This window comes from Panicum virgatum, chromosome 2N, assembly GCF_016808335.1.
Source record: "Panicum virgatum strain AP13 chromosome 2N, P.virgatum_v5, whole genome shotgun sequence".
In the NCBI taxonomy this organism is placed as follows: Eukaryota; Viridiplantae; Streptophyta; class Magnoliopsida; order Poales; family Poaceae; genus Panicum; species Panicum virgatum.
Window position 1 is genome coordinate 21,725,523 of NC_053146.1, and position 18,335 is coordinate 21,743,857.

Genomic DNA, 18,335 nt, shown 5'->3' on the forward strand with positions numbered 1-18,335 from the left:
ATATCAATTTCACATTTATGGAATTATCAAAATGATGCAATTCAATTAACAAAGAACTACCATGTAAAGTAGGCATGTAAAGTAGGGAGCACATATACACTTTTAACAATAACATAGAGATTTTGTAGTTAATATCATGCACAATCATCACAATGTTAATATCGTGCACAATGAGGTGGTGCGGTGGCTATATCTAGTGTGGCGGTATGGGTTTGTGGGGACCGGTAAATAGGTGGCAAATTGTTAGTGTCGGGTTTGGCATAGCGTGATTAATAGTTTAGATTACCATAGGGCAGTCAATTTTGGGTGGTATAGATGTGTTGGTGAAGCAGTGGCAAGGTGGTGGTACACTGATATCATGATGGCACGTATGAGGCGAAATCCAAGTTGCCGTAGAAGTAGTAGACTACTCCGTAAGTAGTAGAAGCTCAAAGAAAGCTGCCGTGTCGTGTCGTGTCGTGGTCGGGCCCGGCAGGAGAAAGCCCAAACCGAGTAGCCAAGCTGACCCACCCACCGAATCAGAACCAAACCGACCGACCAGACCAGAACAAGCAGCGAGAAGGGAAAGGGGAACCACCGGACCGGGCCGCGCCACCTTCTCTTCTGCCGGCGATCTCCAGCCACCGCGCCATGGCCGCGGCGAAGCTGCTCTACATTGTGGTGGTGGACGACAACGGCTCCTCCTTCCGCTACACGCGCTCCCTCATCCACAGCACCCTCCAGCTCATGGGATGCAAGCCGCGCCACGCTTTCGAGGTCCGCCCGCCTCCCCGCCTTCGCGGCCGATCCCTCCGGGCCTCCGATCTTTCGAGTCTGATTCGATCCTCCCTTCCTCCATTTCTCCTGTAGATCAGCCGCAGGGTGTTCGATGTTATCCGGGGTGACGGCAGCGACGAAATGGCCGCCTCCGCCTCCGCCCGGGTGCAGAGGTACGAGGTCGCCGAAGCCACCTCCACCACAAGCCCTCGTCAGTTCCAATTCGAGCTCTACAAGCGCCGCACCACCGTCCTCCTCCCCAGAGATCTCTTCCTCGACCTCGTCTGCGATGCCCTCGCCCTCTACAAGTACGTCACCCCAAACCAGCGCGCCGATCTCATGCTTGCCTGCAGGTGCGTCCGCCGCCCTTTTGTACTCTCTCAGTCTCTCTTCGTCCTCTCCCTCCACTATGCTGTATGCTCCCCTCCCCTCTGTGACTGCAATTTAACTGGCTCCTTTCCCATCTGTTTCTAATTGCTGGCAAAAAAGAATCTCCCTTATTTTGCAGCTTGTAAACGCGGTAATCTGGTGTTTCGTCGCTGTTAAACATTCAGCAGCTCATTTTTAATCAGACTTGGGAATGCTTTGCTCTTGATAGATAGTTACAAACACAGCACGGCAGCATGTTGATTTGATTTGTTAGAAATGCTGTGCTCTTGATAGATAGTTCCAAACACAGCATGGCAGCATGTTGATTTGATTTATTAGCATACGTGGTATATTAATCTTGGTTTCGTGGATATGAGAGTGCTCGATGTAACATGCTCAAACTTGAGAACGAGTATGGCTGTTTGCCTATTGGGCGGAGAGGTCAGACTATGGCATCGCTATTGTTTAGAGCTACAACCATAAATTGATTTCCTTGCATTCAAATGATATAGCTTTCTCCATTTACTGTTTCGGACCTATAAGCATTCTAGCGCCCCTGAATTGATTTCATATATTTCAAAGGGAACCTTTAATGGTGTTCATTTCATGTTCTCCCCCCCTGTCCGCTTATAATCTTTCATCTTGCCTTAGGATTCGAGAACGGAAGGAATCTGTCACGGTTCTTCTTTGTGGAACTAGTGGTTGCGGCAAGTCTACTCTTTCGACTCTGCTGGTAAGAATTCTCCTACACCATTTTCCATTCCTCCTTGCTTTCTTGTATGCCTTCCACCCCACCCCCCCTCACATCTCTTCCATTATGACATCTCTTCTGCGAACACCTGTCTTAGACCTGCTATTCTGAGGAGTATTGGTGTCAGAATGTAATGATAGACCGGATATTCAATGACCTACAAATTGGATTATTAGTCCATGGGAGCCTGTCAATGCCACCGGGATAACAGTGACCCCTCCCTTGCCTTGCTTGATTTGGATAGAATAAAGCAAAGTTATTAGTTCACTAAGTTTCTCTTCCATCGGTTTTCGTTTTTCATGGGTCCTCCTCAATAGCTGGTATTGAAAACACCTAATCATCTTTTTCTAAACTAGATTATGTCCATTTCATTTGTGCGGCAAAGCCTAGCCTTTTTCTTTTCCTGATTTTCCTTACAGAAATGTTTATGTGTCAACAGGGAAGCAGGTTAGGAGTCACAACTGTAGTTTCCACAGATTCAATACGTCACATGATGCGGAGCTTTGTCGAAGAGAAAGAAAACCCTCTTCTCTGGGCATCAACTTATCATGCAGGTGAATGTCTTGACCCAGTAGCAGTTGCTGAAGAAAAAGCTAGGCGGAAAGCAAAAAAACGCTCAGGCGTGTCAAGCAGCTCAAATATTGATTACGAGAAAAGTGGGGCTCTTACTGAAAAAGTTGAAGGGAAATCAATTGGGAAGAAGCAAATGGCCATAGAAGGTTATAAAGCACAGAGTGAGATGGTGATTGACAGTTTGGATCGGTTAATTACTGCGTGGGAAGATAGGAAAGAATCAGTTATTGTTGAGGGTGTTCACTTAAGCCTTAATTTTGTGGTATGTTCTTGCAGAAACAATTTTTCTTTTGTTGACTTCTTTCCTTTTATTCTTGCTCTTGATTTGTTTTAGCTCATATCAAACCTACTATATCACTTCTGTTCTGCCAGTAAATGTGGAATTGTAAATTTCATGGTCAACATGGGCACTTTACTCCTCATTTCCTTTTAATTGTTTCAGATGGGTCTAATGAGGAAACATCCTTCTATTATACCTTTTATGATCTACATATCCAATGAGGGTAAGCACACAGAGAGGTTTGCTGTACGTGCAAAGTACATGACACTTGACCCAGCGAAAAATAAGTATGTTAAATACATCAGTAACATTAGAACTATTCAGGAGTACCTCTGCAGTCGAGCTGACAAGTACCTAGTTCCCAAAGTAAATAATACTAATTTTGACCGGAGTGTTGCTTCGATTCATGCCACTGTTTTTAGCTGCCTCCGGAGGAGAGCTAATGAAGATCGGTTATATGACCCTGATACAAATACCGTAGCTCTTGTTAATGAAGAGTACAAAAACCAGTGCATGGCTAACTCCATGAGTTCCAAGGGGATGTTTAAATTGATTCAACGGCTTGGGTCCTCAAGAAAGCTCATGGCCATCATTAATGTTGATGGATCTGTATCCAAGGCTTGGCCAGTTGAGTCCAGGGGAGATGGGAAATGCAGCTCTGATAACAGTACTCAGAAATCTGTGGGGAATCCAATTTATGGACCTTTAAACATTGGAAGAGCAGAGTCAGTCAATCTGCAGTTTGGCACCTTTGGGATAAGTGCCTGGCCTACTGATACGGGCTGTACAAGTCAAGCTGGAAATGCTGATGAATCATGGGCCAATGCTACCGAAGGTAGTAGCAGACATGTTCCGTCTTCATCTGGTTCTCTAAAGAAGTCTGATGGACACTGTAAAGAGGTATTAACTACTATTTCTACCATGTTTGTGCTGATTTGTCTTATTTTTGTGATTACTGTTCTTCCATTGGTAAGGGAAGGGTAGTTTTGAATTTTCGTTTATACCTTTTGAGAATAGATCAAAGAGTCATCAGTAGCATCTGGCAGTGATGAAGAAGAGGAAGAAGAAGCTGATGTTCGGCCTAATTCAGGCAGCGACGAGGACCTCAGTGAAGAAGACAACAGGGAGATCCATGAGGAGGTGAGATGAAGCAGCCTATATATCCCCTTTACTTCAATTGTTACAGGGTTTTTGTTGGTTGATACTCTGAAACAGTAGTAAAGGGTACCCATGTAGTTGCTTCATGCACTCTGCGCTGGATCCCATTATAAGCATATTTGTGGATGTTTGCATGCAGATGGAAGGTTCTGTTGATGAAGATTGCAACAGGTCTGATGAGGAGTATGATGACCTGGCGATGCGGGACTGTTTGGAGAATGGCTATTTAACTGATGATGGCATGTTTTATACTGGTTTAAGCAAATCATTGAGCGGCAATCAACGAAGCCATGGCACGCCAAGGAAACACCATGCGAAGCTCGATGCAGGTCTTCCTGAGACTGCACGCTCTACTTCTTCAACAGTCCCTGCTGGCACAAGCATCAAGCGGCATGGCACTAGGAAGTGGAAGCGCTCCCTGAGCGACTCATTCCGTTCACGGCCACGGAGTGCTCCTGATTTGGTGTCAACCTACAAGGGTTCACCACCTGTGCCTGTGGCTCCTGATGAGAGGTAGCTTATTGCCTGGCAGGCTAGTTGCAAAGACGTATCTTGTCTTGTTTTTTGAGCATAAGTTGCAAAGGAAAGTACGAGATTATCTGAGGTGTTATGAGCCGGTTGAGAATTGTCTTTTGAAGCATGGCATGTTGTGAAAGAAGTACCATGCTATTCATTTTGTAATTTTTGGTTATAACTAGAGCAAATGGATCGGATTTGTACAAATTAAAGGGCCTTATTGCTTCACTTGTGCCCCCGCACCTTTAACTAGAGCAAATGGGTGGCAGATGGCTCCACTTTGATTCCAAATCTTGATGAGCAACACTCATTGTGGCTTTTCACACTGCATATGTTCGTTATGTTTGCCCATGACCTGCGTAGAATGTATTTCGTGCTGTTGAGGACATCATGTAACGAACATGACCCCATTTAGTCCATTTCGAGTGATTTTTGTGATCGTATGACAATACAATCAATGAGACTAACGTGTGTGTCAAGTGTATCTCATCAGGTCCCTAGAATGGAGTAAAAAGCCCTAGTGAAGCAAAACACGAAAAAAGAACTCAAAAAAATGTTGAATTGGACGAGTTTTGCAGAACACAGTAGGGTCGGATAAACACTTCAAAGAAGCCGGATTATCTGACCCTATATAATACACGTTGGATTTTGAATCAGAGCATCCTTCAGAGAGCCTGTTTGCCAGAGTCTGAAATTTCCTTTAGGCTCGGATGATCCGATGCTAGGAAAGTGCCACGTCGGACAAAGTCTCGGATGATGTACCAGAGAGCCTGTTTTCTCATATGGAATTCATGCTTCAGGATCGGATGATCCGACGTGGGCCTCACTAAGCGTCGGACTAATGCTAAGGGGCAATGATCAGTGAACGTTGAAAGGAATCCGACGCATCTTTCAACACGGCGTCGGATAAACACGTCGGACAAATGACGTCAGTAGTTGGTTTGAAAGTTAATGGCTACCAGGGGAATCTCAGTGGGGTCGGATGATCTGACGCCCTCCACAGAGCCACATCGGATTATCCGACGCCCTGCGCAGAAAAAGTTTAACGGCTCTAAAATGGCTAGTTAACTTTGAGGGCTATATATATGGGTTCCCCCGGTCATTTGAAGCTTGCTGGAGTTCAGAGAAGACCTACACACATCCAATAACATCTCCAAGCCAACCAAAGAGAGAATTAATCACATCTTTAGGTTTAGTTCTAGATTAGCTCTTGAGTGAGTGAGTGAACAAGGTTGTGTGCCTTGTGCCCTAGTTCTTGTGTGAACAAATGTGTATCTCGGTGAGCCGGCCATCCTTGGAGTCTTGGTGACTCGCCGGCACGTCTTCGACCTTCCGGCTTGGTGTGGAGTGGCGACGACAAGCTTTGTGCGGGTTTCTTGGTGGAGAAGTTCCTTAGTGAAACCCGGGATCAAGGTGACCGTGGGCTTGGTGTCCTCGAAAGAGACTTGATTGCCGAGAAGCAATACTCTTTGTGAGTGCTTCAACAACGTGGATGTAGGTGTGCCTCTGTGGCTAACCGAACCACGGGTTAAATCCTCGTGTCACAAGAGTTTGCTTTCTCTCATCCCTCTTTAAGCTTCCGTATTTACTTATTGCAATCTTTGTGTACCTTTACTTTCTAGAGTAGAATCTTGATAGGATTAGCTATAGGTTGCATAACTCTTTTGGGATGAGGGTTTTCAAACTAGATGAACACTAGTTGCACATTTAGATAGCTTGTCTTAGTTTAAATATTGTGCAAATAGTTGGAGCTTGAGGTTAAGATTTTTAGTTTGCCTAATTCACCCCCTCCCCCTCTTAGGCTACGAGCACTTGGTTCCTTTCAATTGGTATCAGAGCCGGGACTTATACCTCTCACAAAGGAAGCCAATTCCATTGGCAATTTGTGTTACCGGCTCATAGTATCGGTATTAGGCTTCACCGCCTAGTGAGTTAGCTTGCTCGGAAAGGAATGGATTTCTTAGGACCTCCTCCACGGTTCGATGGCACGGGCTTCCAACGATGGAAGATTTTAATGAAATCTCATCTCCAAGCTAAGGGCCTAAACGTTTGGAGAGTAACCAGTGAGGGCATGAAAAACAAAGGTCAACAAGAGAAACAATTTGATGCTATTACAAAATGTGCTATTTTAAGTTCTCTTGGTGACACCGTGTTCAACCGAGTATTTGCTTGTGAAAATGCTAAGGATCTATGGAAAACTATTAGTGAGAACCATGAGGACACAAAAGATGTGGCAAATGAAAAATATCATGTTCTCATTGATAAACTTAATAGCTTCAAGCAACTTGATGAGAATGCCGAATCCATGTACTCACGGTTGAATGTTCTTGTGAATGAGATTAACTCTTTAGAGGTGAAGAAGATTGATGATTTGGAGCTCATTCGCAAGATCCTTCACTCTCTCCGAAGGCCGGAATATGATTTGGTGACAACTATTCTCTATGAGAAAGAGCTCTCAACAATGACACAAAATGAAGTTCTCAACAAGGTGATCGTCCATGAGCTTCGCATTAACATCAAGCCAAGAGCTCCACCTTCTTCACCAACACATAGCACTCTCACAAGCAAGCAAGAAAAGGTTGTTGAAGAAGATGGCAATCAAGAGAAACTCAAGTGAAGAGGAAGAGGAGAATGAAAGCCAATGCTCCTCAAGTGATGAAGATGTCATGTCCCCCAAGCTTTTCAAGCAAGTGAAGATCATGAACAAAAGCTTGAAGAAGATCAACTTGATGGGGTACATGGTTTTCCTCAAAGATGGGCCTCACCACCAACATTTGAAGGTTGAGAGGAGATTCAAGAAGAAGAAGGAGAAGAAGCCCAAGGAAGAAGCCTTCGTCGTTCTTGGCGAGGGGGACAAGTGGTGGTGAAGAATCAAGCACTAGCTCAAGTGATGAGTCAAACAAGACCTTCACCACCCGATTCAATATGGGCACGGCCTCATCATCCAACATATGCCTTATGGCTAAAGATATGGAAAGCGATGTAAGTGATGATGACTCTGACTCTCCTTCCTATGAAGAACTTCTTTACTTAGTACATAAGCGCCAAAGAGCAATTAAGAAACAATCTAAAAAATGTGATGCTCTTAATGATCTTAATGCTACTCTTGCTACAAATTATGATAACTTGTTGTGCAAATTCCAAATGCTTAGCAAGGAGCATGAAGAGTTCAAATTAAAAATTGAGAGCATCACTAAAGAAACAAATGACTCTTTGGAAACAGAGCAATCTACCCCTTGTGAAACTCCATTTTCTAAGGTAGATGTTTCTTGCATTGATTTAATTGATAAATCTTGCTCTAACCCTTGCAGTGAGAAATGCTATAAGAATGTTGTTGTAGAATCATGTGATGATCTCATTGCCAAGGAGAATGATGAGCTCAAACAAGAAGTGGAAAGGCTCATGAAGGATTTGGCAAGATTGAAGGGCAAGAGTATTGTCCAACCTTCTCAAGATAACCGTGAAGACATGGTGAAGAAGCTTCAGAAGGGGTCCACCGTGACACGCTTCAAGTGCCATCAAGAAGGCCACAAGTCCAACAAGTGCTCTCAACGAAAGAAGAAGCTTCCGGATGAGAAGAACAAGAAGAAGATAACAATCAAGAGTTCTCTCATCTACACCAAGCCCAACCGGAAGAACAAGAGCAAAAGCACCACCTATATGATCAAGAAGAAGGACAATGGCAAAGTGGTTGCTCACAAAGTTGGGAAGAAGGATTGGAGTTGGAACTGCTCCATTTGGGTGCCCAAGGAAGTCATCACCAACATGAAGGGGCCTCAATTGGTGTGGGTTCCAAAAGATACTTGAAGCCCAAGGATCGGCTTTGGGGGATTTTGAGGCTTAGCTTACAAGATGATGAGAAGGTTCAAGCCAAAGAAGCTAAGCTCACACCTTGGACATTTGGTGCCCAAGTCCCCCATAAGGTAATGGTAGCTAAATTTCAATTCATGCATCATGTAGCTCCATTACTCTTGCTAGGTTGCTTGCATGCATTGCATCTCCTAGTGTTATATATGGTGGGTTGCTTGTGTCATGACCTAATCCATGAGCAACCTACATGATTTAATAAGTGTGTAGAAAACTACACAAGATCACCCTTTCATGGTACTTGGACTTCATGAGGTGTGTATTTCATTTTTGTACCATGAACACAAGCTATAGGGTAAACTTCCCATTGTTGTCATAAACAATGTGCATACTTTCACTTGGCGATTCAAACACTAAATGCACACATTTAGGGGGAGTTCATCCTATAGTTTGTGATTTTGGAGACTAACGTTTTTGCAAGTTTATTTTTTGTAGTCTCTTTCCGGAATTAACACTCTAAGAGAACGTTGTTCACGCTTAATGTGAATTAACAACTCTATAAGAGTGATTAGATAAAGTAGTGTGCTTTCATGCATATTGAGCTAAGTCTTATTGAACTTAAATTTCCATATCTAAGTTCATAGGCTATGTGCTCATACATTTGTTCACCTTGGAGTACCCAAGTGCCTCTCACTCATCTTCTTTCAAGTCGTACAACCAAGGTAACTAAGTGCCTCCGGAGGTATGCAAGGTACTAAAACTCATTTCAATTGGTATCTTTATCATTTCTTTATTCTTTAGAGCTACCTCCGTGTATGATATGATCTAAACTTTCTGGGTCTAAATACCTAGTTGTGCACTTGATTTTCATATTAGCATTTTGTGCACACACTTGTGGAAAGCTTAGCTCATGTCATGCAAGTTTCATGTTTTGTGATCCACCTTAGTAATCATTCAAGTGGTATCTTCATCGATATCATACACATGGATCATGATTCATGGAACTAACTCCCTAGGCTACTAATCTGTTCCTTTGAGCTATGTTATTTTGCAAGGCCTTTTTAGGTGATTTGACTCCAAAGGGGGAGAAATTTGGATCAGAGCCTAACCCAAAGGGGGAGGAATGTCTTCCAAATGGGGGAGAAATATGGGGAGAAGAAAAGGGGGAAATCATGGATTTAGGGGGAGTCCAAGCCAACATTGGATGGTGGTAAGCATCCAAGCAAGTGTAAGTGGTTCAATTTATCAATATTTGCAAATTTATGTTTGCTTTGATTATGTTGTCATCAATCACCAATAAAGAGGAGATTGTAACGAACATGGCCCCATTTAGGCCATTTCGAGTGATTTTGGTGATCGTATGACAATGCAATCAATGGGACTAACGTGTGTGTCAAGTGTATCTCATCAGGTCCCTAGAATGTAGTAAAAAGCCCTAGTGAAGCAAAACACGAAAAAAGAACTCAAAGAAACGCTGAATTGGACGAGTTTTGCAGAACACAGTAGGGTCGGATTATCCGAACAGACAGGGTCGGATAAACACTTCAAAGAAGTCGGATTATCCGACCCTATATAATACACGTCGGATTTTGAGTTAGAGCATCCTTCAGAGAGCCTGTTTGCCAGTGTCTGAAATTTCCTTTAGGCTCGGATGATCCGACGCTAGGAAAGTGCCACGTCAGACAAAGTCTCGGATGATGTACCAGAGAGCCTATTTTCTCATATGGAATTCATGCTTCAGGATCGGATGATCCGACGTGGGCCTCACTAAGCGTCGGACTAATGCTAAGGGGCAATGATCAGTGAACGTTGAAAGGAATTCAAATTTGAAGAAGGCACCGGATGATCCGACGCATCTTTCAACACGGCGTCGGATAAACATGTCGGACAAATGATGTCAGCAGTTGGTTTGAAAGTTAATGGCTACCAGGGGAATCTCAGTGGGGTCGGATGATCCGACGCCCTCCACAGAGCCACGTCGGATTATCCGACGCCCTGCGCAGAAAAAATTTAACGACTCTAAAACGGCTAGTTAACTTTGAGGGCTATATATATGGGTTCTCCCGGTCATTTGAAGCTTGCTTGAGTTCAGAGAAGACCTACACACATCCAAAAACATCTCCAAGCCAACCAAAGAGAGAATTGATCACATCTTTAGGTTTAGTTCTAGATTAGCTCTTGAGTGAGTGAGTGAGCAAGGTTGTGTGCCTTGTGCCCTAGTTCTTGTGTGAACAAATGTGTATCTCGGTGAGCCGGCCATCCTTGGAGTCTTGGTGACTCGCCGGCACGTCTTCGACCCTCCGACTTGGTGTGGAGCGGCGACGACAAGATTTGTGCGGGGGACGTGGAGACCCCCTTCCTTGGTGGAAAAGCTCCTTAGTGGAACCCGAGATCAAGGTGGCCGTGGGCTTGGTATCCTCGGAAGAGACTTGATTGCCGAGAAGCAATACTCTTTGTGAGTGCTTCAACAACGTGGATGTAGGTGTGCCTTTGTGGCTAACCGAACCACGGGTTAAATCCTCGTGTCACAAGAGTTTGCTTTCTCTCATCCCTCTTTAAGCTTCCGCATTTACTTATTGCAATCTTTGTGTGCCTTTACTTTCTAGAGTAGAATCTTGATAGGATTGGCTATAGGTTGCATAACTCTTTTGGGATGAGGGTTTTCACACTAGATGAACACTAGTTGCACATTTAGATAGTTTATCTTAGTTTAAATATTGTGCAAATAGTTGGAGCTTGTGGTTAAAGTTTTTAGTTTGCCTAATTCACCCCCTCTTCCTCTTAGGCTACGAGCACCTAATTCCTTTCACATCAAAACCTTAATTACTATAGTATTTGCTCTCCTTACCCAAGTGTTTGATTTTTGAAATAAAAGAAATCTCTATATGGTGGATAGCCATTTCATATTGATTTTTCTGAACTCATATTTTCTTGGTTTGTGTGCATGGAATGCATTGGTTAAATGTAGTGAAACTGAGTGAGTAATTCTCATGGGCAGAGCCATCCACCTCTAATGATCTGCCTTATAGGATTTTTGATGACTTGATATTAAGTTAATGGCGAGATCCGTCCAATAAGAACTGCAAAATACTATTAGGATGACCTTGTTTCCATAGACACAATATCATTAGGATAGTTGTATATTTTTTTATATTCATATGTCACTACAGTTTTAAATAAAGCGATGAAGTAAAAATGTATTGGGAATAGTGCGTCAAAGATCACCTAGAAATCTTTAACACACGAATACCTACAATAATATGGACGTATGCATACAGAAAGCATGAAAAATCACCGTCAATTTGAACAAAACGACGGAGGCCGAAAGGCCATCAAGTTGGTCCTTCAAGACAAGGAGGAACAATAGAGTCCCTGTGGTTTTGAAGGTTTCTATGCATGCGTGCAGCCTGCTGATTCCTGTCCAGCAACTGTACTGCACCTCATCAGTCATGCATTAGCAGTATCCGCAGAGAGCAGACAGGCGCTTCAGAATTTTTGGGAGAGCGCCAGCAAAGGGTTGATGTTTGGATTGCCTTTTTCAGCAATTAGGTTAGAATGGTGGATCACTGCCGGCTCTTCTGGGAGAATGGGGATGATGATGCCTAACCCTTGCATCCGTTCCTTCATCAGCGTTCAGTGTACCGGCGTCGTCGATCGAAGTCGGCATGGACTGTGTCGATGGTTGTGGGTCCCATCCACGTCATCAGGTGGCCGGGCCTGCGCGCCATGCAATGCTTCTGGCAGCGGAGCGAAGCACAACACGCACCGGCCAGCAGCTTGGCTTGTCTGATACTGGCTGTACGAATCGCTACCATCACATGTATAATCAGTATATTCAGGTCGTCTGATCACTCGTTCTCGTGATCGTGTCGCATCTTACTCCCTTCGTTTCAAATTATATAATGCTTTGCTATTTTTAAATATAAAGTTTGCTATGCACCTAGATAAAAATTATATCTAGATACATAAGAAAAAGTATACATCTAGAAATACCAAAACAAGCTATAATATGGAACGGAGGAAATAATTGCTAATTTGGCATCTGCAGCGGCCAGCAGCTAGCTGCTCATGGCCATATATATGGCGGCTAGCTAGCAGCTAGTCGCATTGCCGCTCCGCCCACCAGTCCCCCACCATTGCCGTCGTTCACCTCGATCTGTCTCTCCCATTTCCTCCCTGCACAAGTGCAGATAGAGCTGTAGTGTGTCAACTCCACTCCATACTACTCCTGATCGATCGATTTTAGGTCATCATCAGGAGTACTCCAGCTCATGATGTAGGGATGGAGCAACAGCTGCAGTCGGTGTTTGCGGGCGTGGCATCATCAAGATTCACATCGTGACATCGATCGATCTAGACCACTCACTAGGTGGTCTTTGAAGTTTGGAGGAGACGCATGAGAATCTTGATGATGCTGCATCCGCAGACAAGCGCCTATGGCACCCCGATCTGGCAGTCTGATTATGCATGCCTCAGTGCTGCAATAATGCAGGCACTTGTGGTCCAAACATGCACCAGTAAGTACCCTTTGATCTTCGTTTGTTGTCAGATAGCTAGTATACTACCTCGATCTGTTTAGATATTTGTGCAAATAGTTAATAGACTACAAGTCAAACCTACCTAAAGTGTATATATTTAATGATAGATTTAGTCGTACTTGTATTACTTTACTTCTTAACTAATTGAGTAAGCAAATATTGCTAGTCAAAGTTTGAGAAAAAGGTAAATGGTACGGTATTATATATTTATAAAAACAAAGGTAATATATACACTACCGGGAAAAAAGATAGATATTACCAAAGTGATGCCACAAACTGTTGCAAAAACAGTTCTGCTAGCATAATAAGTTAGCAGATAATAAATTCTTAAAATAAGGAAAATTGTGTGTTGTTGTATAAAGAAGCAGACAGCTATATAAGGAAAATCCCATTTCCAGAACGGGTGAGGGCATGACCCGCCTTTAGAAATGCATTTGTAGCTGCAAAAAGTAGGAGCGGGTACCGCACCCACCCCTACGATTTTTATCTGCCCTTAAAAACCGTTTTCGTAGTAGTGAAACTCCCTCCAATAATTCACTTAAATCAGAGCCACATGCATGGCCAATTTCAAGGAGAAAAAATGAGATCAGAAAATTAAAGAAAATATAATTTCATGATCTTAGGTGTTTCAAGTTCCAAAGAGGGATCTATCCAAAAACAAGAAGTTCAAGTAAAGACCATTTTTTTTCTTGGTGTAGGCGTGTAGCACAAGCAGGGGTTTCTGTGCCCAAGCAATTACGCCTTTCAATGCCCTGGTGTAGCACAAGCAGGGGTTTCTGTGCTGCAGTGGCATTAGCGCTGGGCTTCTGGCCCGAAATGTCATTACGCGGTAACTCTGTCAAAGAGAGGGTTTTTATCATTTAGTAGATGGAAGCTACATTTATCTACAAGCTCGGGTTAAAAAACCTTATTTGATAGTACTAAGTTGTTGACATAAAATTCGGTCAACACATCGAATGTGCTAGAATCCACGGGTCGCAAAAGAACCAAATCATCGTGAGGCTGTGCAGACCAATCAGACCGGCTCAGCAACCTGGTTAGACCAGATTCTTAGGGTTTGGCCTAAATCGGTTGTTCGAAAGGGATAAATACCACGCTTACGTGATGGAGCATGTCTGTAGATGAAGTACATATATACATAGTTGTTAGTTCTGTACAAATCAGATAATAAGTTTTCTTCTAGAAATTCATCTGAAGTTGTACACATAACAGAGGTGCTACGACGCGTATCCATACGAACCAGTAAAAAAGTACTAATCATGATTTGAATTTTTTTTGAAACAAAAGGCAGGAGCTCTGTCGCTCAATTAAGACGATAGAAAAAGTATTTACAGAAAAGGTTAGCACAACCGGGAGCCAAAGGACTTCCGAAGGCTAACCAACCCACGCAACACGGTTGAGCACAACACGATGCATTGCCATAGGTCATCGTTGCCGAGCATGGAAGCAACGCCGCCAGCAGCTCCGACTTCCCGTGGCAGACCACCCACTAACCATGCACAGAGGTTCCGAAGCAAGCGGCCACAACCGGTTATCGTTGCCAAGCTCAATTGTGAAGAGCAGCTTCAACTTCGGGCCGAAACTCACGCCTCACCCTAGCGGATGAAGACCCCAGCAAAGACCCAGACTACGCGGAGGAGGGAGGTTGCCGCGCGTCATCGTTGCCGAGCCGCGTCCCCTACGCAGCAGCTCTGACTTCACGTTGCAAAACTCGCCTCCACGCGTCGACCGGACACCGAGAAACGAGAGCATCCGCCCAAGAGACTTCAAGGTCACGACGAAGTCCAAATGCGACGCCTTCAACAAGGGAGCAACAACAACAACAACGCCATCGCACGTCCACAATGGACCGGGTTTTCACCCAAGGACTTTGACACTAGGAGGATACACGACGCCCCCAACAGGGAAAGCGGCGCACAATGGTGTCGCCGTCGCCAAGACTTTCGCCCAAGACCCCACTAGCACCAATGCCGAGCCAAGAAGCCGGACCCCTCACCATCTAACACCTTCAAACACCGCAGTCCCGCAGTCCCATGAAGGCCTCATCAGAGGGCAACGACGCGCCGGCTGCACGCGGCAGCCGCACAGCTGCGTCGACCGCCACCCCCTCCGACCAGACCGCATAAGGGGCCGGACTTGCCTCCACCGCTCGCGTGACACCGCCGCACGTCGAGGCCGTCGCCGACCGCAGCCGCCGGTACAAACACCAACAGCCGTCGCTGACAACCTTGACCGCAGCCACGGGCGCCGCCACACCACCATGGGCGCCCCCCCTGAGGGCGCCAGCCCCGGCCGGCAGGGCACCCGTCCCCTGCTCCCAGCATCTGGCCGCCGTCGCCGCCGCCATCTGACGGATCCCGGCAAGATCCGCAAGGGCAGCAGCACCGGTCCCGCCGCCAGGACACGGTAGGCCGGAACCGGAGCGCTAGCGCTCCCAACGGACTCCGCGCCCGGCCTGCCTCCGAGCCCCGGCGTCGTCCACGGCGTCGGGCATCGCGCCCCAAAAGCAGCCGTCGCGCTCCTCCGCGGCCACCGGATCCGGCCATGGAGGCCCCAGATCCGGCCTCGTCGGAGCCGCCATCTCCGCCGCCGCCCGTCCGGCAGCGAGCCCCCTCCGGCATCTCCTGCGGCTGCGCCCGCGAGGTGAAGGGGTGGAGAAGGGCGGCCCTGCCACCGCCCTCCTCGCAGGCCGCGCGGACTTCCGGCTGCCGGCTCCGGCGGCGGCATGGCAAGGGAGGGGTGGCGAAGGGATCGGCGGCGGCGGCGGGTGCTTTGGCGTCCGCCCGAGTCGCCCTACGCGGGGGCGTTTCTCCAATCCATGATTTGAAATTTCCCTGGATATGATGCTTTTAATTTAAACGCGATCCAGATCGATCTTTGGGTGTAATCTTTAGGATAATATAATATATACAAGCACTACACTCATTCCTAAAATATGTGTATTCTCAAGAAAAATATCATATATATATATACATCCAAAATATAACACTAAGAATAAGATCGCATAGATACCAAGGTGAAATGAAGGTTCAGGAAAAAAATTTCTTTAACTACCGGGAGCACCAATGAATTTCGAAGAATATATGCATGAGGTTGAGGGTGGAAAAAAGAAACCTAGTCAGATTTTCGACACGAGAGCGTGCGTGGATGGGCCCCACACCCTACTGACATTCTCTTCCTCAATCAAAACTATTTCCTCCTCCTCCTCTTTCCTTCATCTTTTTTCCTCCGGATAGATCCACAGCCATGCTGACGTGACTGAAGGTGATGACGCACGGGGCCGACGCGCTGCAGCTCGTGGAGGCGGCGCAGGGCGGCGTCTCCTGTTATGGAGTGGGGGAGCTCCGCGCGCTTTGCCCTCCGGTGAACCGTGAACGGCTACGGGTGCGGCAAGCATTGCACGCTGGGAAGCCGCGGCGGACTCCGGGAAGCTCCGCTGGACCGAACCAGCGCAGGTGGAGAGCTCGGGAGCGGCGGACTCCAGCGAGCTTCGTGCAGCTGATGGGCTCTCGCCAGAACCGTCCAATTTGTACTCGGTTTAAATGAAAATTATTGATTAATCTATTAAGATGAGAGTTAACACATGTCCGTCTCTCGACACGTCACGTGTTAATCCACATCTTAAAAATACTTAATCAACACAATTCACTTAAAACAACCGCAAATCCGGTAGTCTCGGTACGTGTTTGCTGTAAGCCCAGGATTAAGCACACGTACCGATATACAAGCACGTACATTGCCGATGATCCACAAAGAGCAGTTTTACACATTTAATATTACAAGTTCGATATAAGTGGGTTCAAACTTGCTTTACAAGCCTTGGGCTCACGAAAGACATATTATACCGAAACTTAAAGTTTATTATATTTACATACTCTCACGGAGTTCAGCTATGATAAAAACATATCTAAGATAATGGTGTCTTGCTCAATGACACCATCATAGCCTCAACGACCTACTCCTCCCCCGCATCAGGATCGGTGGGGTAGAAGTGGCCGAACACCACTTTCTGACTCACCTGCAACTAGGTTTAGAAAGCAACCTGAGTACAAAAGGAACTCGCAAGACTTACGCGATTAAATAAACAAGGATCATGCAAAGGCTCAATTAAAAGCTTTAAGGTTAAGTAATTATTGCATAAGCAAGAGCTTTCTAAACTATCACCTAGCAAAATTAATTAATCTTGCCCAACCCCAAACAATTTTAGTTGATTAAGAGAGTAATATAATCTATAATTGATCATAGCCGTAAGATGAACCATTCCCATCATAATCGAAATTTTATGAGCAGTTCATGGGATAAAGAGCATGATTATAACTGAGAGCGCGGTAATTCGAATTGATTATAACCTTGCAAGGGTGTACTACTTTACCCACACGACGCAAGGACTATGCGACTCACCTAACCCGTTAAAGTTGGATAAGGGGGTACTCGCGTCAACCGTTCCCAACAAGGCTCGATCATTGAAATTTTCACACCTAGCTTACGAGTAGAGACTTAGTTTCCACCGGGGCCATCTCTAAATTTTCCTACACATAGGTCTACCCTGGGGACACCTCTAAGCCTCTCTGTATAGCCCTTAACCACGTATCTAGGACTGCACATCAATAATCAAGTCAAAGAAGGTAATTGACTCATCCGTACCATTATTTGGATATATGGTAGCTTGGAAAGGTGCTCAAAGTCGATGGCATCCACAGACGGTCCTTAAACGATCCAAGCGGACTATGCCCATGTGACAACATTCTCTAGACCCTACCATTCTGCTCGAATCTCGGTACTACCGAACCCTTACAACCAAGCCGAACTAGTACAACAAGGATAACCGGCAAGTGTGATACTCCAAACATTCCTTTCTAGCAAGCGATAAGAAATCTAAGCTGGGCTAAGCATCTAGTCAAGTTAAGTAATTAACTGACTAACACGTGGCAAGGACATAGACAATAATTCAACGAAGGGTAATGCACGAGAGTAGGTACCAAATTGCAATACATACACACTATATAACCCAACATTACCCGGTGATATAACTAACTAACTCAGATTAAATAGGAGCAAGGAATCATGCTTAGCTGCTTGCCTTGGATAGCTTCGGGCTCGACCACGAACTGGACTCCGATTTCAGGCTCAACGGACTTGGGGCTCCACGTGTTCGTTCTCCGACGGTTCAGTCACTATAATGTATTAATGAGATGCCAGAATTAGCATGATGCCATAATTGTGCAAGAAATACTATGCATGAAATGAGATGCATGCATTAGTGTGATACCCAAGATTATGCAAGGGTGATAAGACATGCATAATGAATGGCACATATGTGATGATGCACAAACATAACACACGCGACGACAAACAATCACTATCGTACACGCGAACAGAAAAGCTAGATCAAGAATTAGCATATAAACTTATACAACAAGCATAAATCACATATTAAATTGAACATGCAGAGGACATTACAAGGAACTCATGAAAATTGGATTTACATCAAAAATATTTTCCTAGAATTAATCATAAATATATTAATTTTCAGCTACTCTAAACAAGATAAATTAGAAAAGGCATGCAAACTTAACCAAACAAATCC

The 18,335-nt window shown here is 45.1% G+C and overlaps 1 protein-coding gene across 3 annotated transcripts; it reads left to right on the forward strand.

Annotated features, from left to right (window-relative positions):
* Positions 1–515: 515 nt before the first annotated feature.
* On the forward strand, positions 516–4,733 carry LOC120660051 (P-loop NTPase domain-containing protein LPA1 homolog). Of its 3 annotated transcripts, none has more exons than XM_039938375.1 (7): positions 516–756; positions 850–1,109; positions 1,777–1,858; positions 2,316–2,711; positions 2,892–3,629; positions 3,747–3,869; positions 4,027–4,733. In XM_039938375.1, the coding sequence occupies exons 1-7, from the start codon at positions 631–633 to the stop codon at positions 4,402–4,404; spliced, it is 2,103 nt and encodes a 700-aa protein (XP_039794309.1). In that variant the 5' UTR covers positions 516–630; the 3' UTR covers positions 4,405–4,733. The 3 variants fall into 3 exon arrangements, with proteins under 3 accessions (XP_039794309.1, XP_039794310.1, XP_039794311.1); XM_039938376.1 differs by having other exon boundaries at positions 850–1,064; positions 4,027–4,709; XM_039938377.1 differs by having other exon boundaries at positions 619–756; positions 855–1,109; positions 4,027–4,709.
* Positions 4,734–18,335: the final 13,602 nt, after the last annotated feature.

Coding starts and splice junctions, on each gene's coding strand:
- LOC120660051 (XM_039938375.1), top strand. CDS start 631: ATGGCCGCGGCGAAGCTGCTCTACATTGTGGTGGTGGACGACAACGGC. Junction 3,630..3,746: donor CTGATGGACACTGTAAAGAG/GTATTAACTACT, acceptor TTTTGAGAATAG/ATCAAAGAGTCATCAGTAGC. Junction 3,870..4,026: donor ACAGGGAGATCCATGAGGAG/GTGAGATGAAGC, acceptor GTTTGCATGCAG/ATGGAAGGTTCTGTTGATGA.